Here is a 6,828-nt window from a genome sequence, read left to right on the forward strand (position 1 = left end):
GAAATAAAACATCACGCCAGCAATATCGTTCCATCGATAAAAATCCGACTATTATCTGCAAAATATTCTCTTTTAGACTATAATTGAGGAATGACAAATAATCTATTGGCTAATGAAAATACTATTCTGAGTATGAAAGAATCAACACAATTTTAGTTCGCGACATGGAAGAAGTTTTGAACAATACGAGTAAAGAAAAAAATTGCTTGCTTATTCAGTTCAGTAAGAAATTTGAGATATTAATTCGCTTTGAATTTTTTTGTGATTTATTTAATTTATTGCTTCTAATGAATAAGTTTTAGTGGAACGATAAAGAATGTAAATGTGAAAGGATGGTGTGTGGTGCGAGAGAATATATTTATTAAATTTACTGAAACATGCAAACATTTAACTTAATAATTTATCTTGATAACAATTTTTTATCTGCTGCTTATTTTCCATTAATAAGCAATTATTTCTTACATTATAGTTGCACTGCTGTGATTATAATACAGATAAGATAATCATATGCATAAATATCTTTTGTACAAGTTATCAACGTAATTGTCAAGTTGAATATTTGTATGCGAAATTAGAAATTTATAATCGAATTCGAATTCGATCTCATGCTGTTATTAAACTATTATTTCAATACTTTAATAACGCCATTTTTCTCCTTTTTCCGCTTACTCTCCTTAAAAAAAAGTGTATAGTAATTTTTATCTGCACTTTATCACCTTATTATCGTCGTGCAACTTAGGCAGATTTCTTCCAAATATTCGTGATCGATCCGACACGTTATATGTCTAAAAATATTTTGTTTGACCACTGAATGTAAACATAAATGCTGTTATCATGTAAAGCCACATTGTTGGCTTTACTGATATATGGTTTATCTATCCAAATAATTTTCTGCATACTCTGTTGCTCTGAGAAAATTCCACCCTTGGTATCGCCTGCTAAACTAATACTAAAATGTAATCAAACAATTTAAAAACAGCCAATCGCGGAAGACAGTGCGTTATCCCAACGAAACTAAATTTTTTGTTGTTGGAAGAGCAGTCGCCCGGCAAGCGAAAGGTCTCGGGTTCAATTTCCGATTCAGCGACTTTCGGATCTATATTTTTCTCTTACATTTATTTATTTCCGTAGGGGGGTTAAAGGATTATTGAAATTAAATCTCAAATATGAGATTATTTCATATTTTAAAATCTTGGCAGTGACCAAGTAAAATTTGGTGCCTTGTGCACAGATATTTAATTCTAACGAAAAAATTTAGTTTTGTTGGGATAACGCACTGTCTTCCGCGATTGGCTCATATTGCCTGTCTTACACTTTAAATTTATATTTATATGACAGAGCCTTGTTAAACTCTTAATTTAAAAAGAATTGTTGATGTTTATTTTTCAGCATTAATAGCGAACGTTAAATTATAAAGGATTTATAGGAAACTTGAATATATTATACAAAAACTGTATTTGCTAAAAAACAGTAATAAAGTAATAAATATATAAGTAAAAAGAGAAGAATATGCTTGACGATTTAAAATTTAAACGATAACATTTATAGTCTACCAAAAGCTGAAATAATCTAAATAAATTTTATCATTTATTTCCTTGATAATTTTATTTATAGCGTTCTAAATCAATTAATAATTTTTTAATAATTTGTTTTTGTGAATATTTATATTTTATTGTTCCACATACATTAACAGTGAAAAAAAATTGCAATACGTATGCCGAGTTTGTAAATACTCAGAATATAACCTACAAATTGTTTTAGCTGGCGAGAGCAAAAATGAAAAAGAGTAAAGGTGGGTTTAGGATGAGCTTAACGTAACGGAACGTAACGGAACGCGACGGAATTCGGCTATTACGATCGCCTTTACGTAACGAATTATTAGAACTTAACGCGACATCAAGCTTTGCCAAGCTTTGTCGCGTTTCGCCTAGTCGGTCTTTAAAAAAATTTATTATAATTATTAAAATAATTATTATTAATTATAATTCTTATTATAGTTATAATAATTATTATAATTATAATCATAAATATGTATATAATATTAGTTACTAATATATTATTGTAATAATTATTTTATATTTATACAATTATAATTATTATAATTATAATCTTAATAATTATTATTCAATTATTAATTAATTAATTTTTTATTTAAAATTACATTAAAAATATTTTAATGTAACTTTTTTTTTGTTTTTTTACGCGCGCTACATTCGAGTTTAAGAATTTGACATTTAACATTGTGTTGCTCATTCGGAGCTTATAGCAATAGAAGATGTTAATTAACGACACGTTATTGATAGTGTGTTCGTGCGCATCCCGAAATATACGACAAGGGACATGCCGGATTCAAAAATTCCGGCATAAAAGACTCCGCATGGAAGATTGTTGGCGAAACATTGAATGGTAGGTTATATTGCATCTTTTTTTTAAAATTTATATTTATTACATTAATTTATATATGTTTTTTAATATCTTTTTTGTTATGATTTCAGCATCAGCGACAGATTGTACGGCCAGGTGGCATACTCTTCGCGAGAGATTCGCGAAAGAAAAACGTATTTTTGAGCAGGAGGGGAAGTCTGGAGCAGCAGCCTCAACCCGTCCAGAATGGGCCTTATATAGTGTTATGTCATTTCTGACACCGCACATTAGGAAGAGAAAGTAAGTTTGGTATATGATGGTTTGTTGTACGAATTTTCGAATAATTACGATAATTTTTTTAATTATTTCCGGTTGCAGATCTGTGGACAATTTTCAAACAAAGGCGTTGGTATCTAAAACTACACCTTCACCAGATGAAGAAATAATAATAAATGAGCAAGCTGTGGACATTAATAGCGCACCCTTTATAATTTCTACCTGTTCTACCCTCTCCTCGCCTGGCTGTAGCTCATCAGCTGCTAATATGTCTTATTTGGGACCTACAAGTCGTAAGAGGTCAAAGGTGGACGAAACAGATGAATTGTTCAGAGAGACTCTTACTAATTTAAATAAATCTATGGCTGTAGCCAGTGCTCCTACTCCACCACTATCATCACCACCTTCAATTAATGATCCAGACGTCTTGATTAGCAGAAACGTTGAATCTTGTCTCAAGAATTTGACAAATATAACGTTAAGACTTAAATATAGAAGGAAATTTAGATCTATAATCCAAGATTGTGAGGAGGAGGCTGAAGATATAAAATTATCAGAATTTATAGATATATAATTCGTTTATTTTATTATCTTATATTTTTATTTTATTACTTTATTTTATTTATTTCTGTGTTTATTTAAAAATAAAAATGTTAAATTCTATTTATTTCTGTTTAAAAAATAAAAATTCTATTTCTTTCTGTGTTTAAATAAAAATGTTTCATTCATGTTTTGTATTAAGATTTATTTAATTAAAAAAAAACTCATGGCAGTAAGTGTAGATCTTGAGGGGGGATAATTCCTTGCCGGATCCTCACAATAGTGTCTTGATGGCGCATAACCCCAGGCCCATTCACGAATTCCTTCAGTGCATCTCTCTGTTTTAAAATTCCTAGAGCAGCATTTCTTGCACCCATCCGTGGACCATTAATGATGGCTCCATTTTCCCCACTGACAACATCATGCCATTCTCCTTCTATCAATTCGCCAGTTGGCAATTCTTGATCCACAAACGACGGAGGGCAGTACTCCAGGTTGAGTTTCTTGTTGCCTGTCTTAAGGATGAAATTGTGGAGGCAAATAGTACATTCAATAATGCTTTCCACATTGTCTTCTTTACTAATAATAGGGCGACGAAAAACTCTCCAACGAGCTGCTAAAATGCCAAAGGCATTTTCAATCACTCTTCTTGCTCTGCTCAACCTAAAGTTATACACAGACTTGTCATGAGATATGTTACGTTCGCCATAGGGTTTCATTAGGTAAGATTTCAGAGGGAAAGCTGCATCTCCTACAAGGAAGTAAGGCATATCAATATCAGTTTCTGGTAGGTTACTCGAATTTGGCAAATTAATAGATCCATCATTCAATCGCCGACCCATTTCAGACGATTGAAAAATTCCGCCATCACTTTGTGAGCCTTCTGCTCCTACATCGAGCATGATGAAATTGTAGTATGCATCACAAACTGCCAATAGAACTATGCTAAATGTTTTCTTGTAATTAAAGTAAATACTTTGAGAAGCTTGTGGGGCCTGCATTTGAATGTGCTTCCCATCGATGGCTCCCACACAATGGGGAAACTGCCATTCTTCCCAAAATCCAGCAGCCACCTCACGCCACTCCGCTTCATTTGCAGGAGGCTTTACAAATGCATTCTTCAAAACACTTACAAGTGCTCGAGTAGTTTCAGCCAGGATCTGAGAGATAGTGCTCTTGCCACATCTATAGGAAAAGCTCAGAGTACCCTGACTGTCTCCTGCTGCCAAGAACCTTAATGTTATGGCAAGTCTCTGAGAGGGTAAAAGAGTAGTGTACATTTTTCGTTTCTTTAACAGTGGACCAATTAAACTCAAGAGATACTCGAATCTAAGAAAGCAAAATATAATATGTAAAAAATAAACCCTATACGATCAAACCATTAATCTTTTATGATTCTTTATTAATAGACATTACCTTTCAACATTAATTCTTGTATAAATAAAAAAAAGTGCGGATCATTAAAACGGAGTTCTTCTAACAAATTATGTCCGTCACCAAACTGGATTCTTCTTCGAAAAATCTCTCTCACACCAATGGTTCGTACTCGTTTTCTCTTCCGCCGTTGAAGGTAAAAATATCCGATCGAAATTAAATTAAAAATTTGATAATTTCTCACAGCAGAATTCATTTTGATAGAAACTACCAACGAGAATGACAACAAGAATAATAACGCTGTCAAAATGCACGCTGTTTTTTTTAACGGCACGTTATGGCGATCGTAATTAGACAGATATACTTTAACGTTAAGTTTACTTCACGTCACTTCACGTCCCGTTGCGTTCCGTTACGTTCCGTTACGTTAAGCTCATCCTAAACCCACCTTAAGATTCGGAAGAGAAGAGAAGAGGGGAGAGAGAGAGAGAGAGGGAGAGGGGGAAAGAGAGAGTATGAGAGAGAGAGAGAGAGAGAGAGGGAAGGAGGGTGAGAGGTAGCGCGCTTCCCGTAGTTTGTCCAAAGTTACTGAAATCTGGGGCAACGGATATACGTCTTTCTCGGTGACGTCATTTACCCGGTGAAAGTTGATACAGAATTGGTGCTTGCCGTCTTTCTTTTTAAGGGGATACCGGAGATATGTTTTTACCGACTGAATGCGAATATTTAGTTTTTTTTTAATATCAAGGAGGGGTCGAGGCGTTGTGATTGAATAAATAGTATTTGCCAGTACGGTCGAGAGAAGATTCTTATTTTTTTAAATATCTTTTTATATTGACTATATTGATCAATAAATCCTTTTGCATGATTAAAGTACTTATAAAAACGGACCGCGCTAGCTATAATTCCATATATAAATCATATAAAAATGAAAAATTACAGTTTTGTTATCGGCTTTTTTTGTGTCAGTTCGTAACAATACTTATTTAATAAAAAAAGTTCTGCAGTTTGTCTGTGCATAAGATATATGTAGTTCGCGCGATAGGGATAACAAAGAATAAAACAATTAGAAGTGAGATTACAAATCTAATAAAAAAGTTATATATTAATAAATTTTCACGCGTATTTGTGTGTATATGCATATTTGCGGTTATGTGTGGTGCTATCGGAGTTTGGGCCTCGATAATTCCTTTTCCATTTCGGTGTCTTCGTTATCGATAATGGCCTGCATCGCCGGATTACGCGGCCGGTACCTTTGCTTAATCGGCGTCGGATCTTTAAGTCGAATACGGTGCTGGGTGACCTCCGTGGGTCCTCTAACCTGAACAGCGCGAGTGGCGAGGAATTCGGCGAGTTGTTGGTCTTCTTCCGGGGTTCGCGGAGCCAGTCCGTCAGCGAAACTGCATTTCGGTGATCTCGCGGCGCGAGTGTTACACGGCGGTGGCAAAGTCAATCCCGTTTGGCTCCACAAGTCAATGTTGATCAACATCTCGCTCACTAACGACGACAAAATGGCGAACTCGTGGTGATAGGTTCGACCTTGCATCTGTACGGGCAGCGTGATCGCGCCGGGTATTTCCGCGTGAGTGCCATCGGCGAATTGCACTTGGTCGACGCCCGTGTGGTCGCGGTACCCCCACGTCCGGACAGTTGTCGGCAGTTGCAGTATTTACGAAAGACTCTTCCGATCCGAAGTCGAGAGGCGCGGTGAAGTTTCGGTTGTTAATACGGACGGTGACGTGGAGTCGCGCGTCGGTCCGTACGATCTCGGCCCCTTTCGAGTTTCCCAGTGTCGGTGGGTAACATTGATTTGTCAAAACCCCGTCGCGGCCACACTGAGAGCAAAATTTCTGCGGGGCGTCAGCAGTCGAAACGTGTGTGTCCACGTTGTTTACACCGCCGTTGTTTACAACATTATTCGGCGCAGTTATAGACCGCGGCCACGTTCGATTTTTTCGATCGTGGATTTCTCGGTTTTCCGAAGGTCTTTGCGCTCGATATGGAGGGTGCATCGCAACGATGGGGGGGGGGGGGGGGTGCACCGTCACAAATATAGCAGAAAAGCAGTAAATAAATTTTTCTTAAAAATAAATTAATCTTGATTAACTGATCGCTATCAGTTGATTCTCAATTGTATAATCGGTTATGGTCCTTATATATTATTTATATTATATAATATACATAAATGTATGTTAATATATATATATATATATATATATTTCATACTTTTTATTGTATTACAAGAATGAATAAAAAAATAAGCTGATAAAAAGA

General features: G+C 35.5%; 1 protein-coding gene across 1 annotated transcript; it reads left to right on the forward strand.

The window, feature by feature from the left end:
• Positions 1-2,303: 2,303 nt before the first annotated feature.
• On the forward strand, positions 2,304-3,147 carry LOC114944785 (uncharacterized; the record flags this gene model as incomplete). Its single annotated transcript, XM_085484619.1, has 4 exons — positions 2,304-2,406; positions 2,496-2,664; positions 2,743-3,082; positions 3,136-3,147. Coding segments are annotated over 4 exons (624 nt in total), but the record flags the coding sequence as incomplete, so codon positions are not given.
• Between the last annotated feature and the right edge of the window lie 3,681 nt (positions 3,148-6,828).

The sequence above is a fragment of the Nylanderia fulva genome, unplaced genomic scaffold, assembly GCF_048542155.1.
Source record: "Nylanderia fulva isolate GAGA-0341 unplaced genomic scaffold, ASM4854215v1 Scaffold1042, whole genome shotgun sequence".
NCBI classification, from domain to species: Eukaryota; Metazoa; Arthropoda; class Insecta; order Hymenoptera; family Formicidae; genus Nylanderia; species Nylanderia fulva.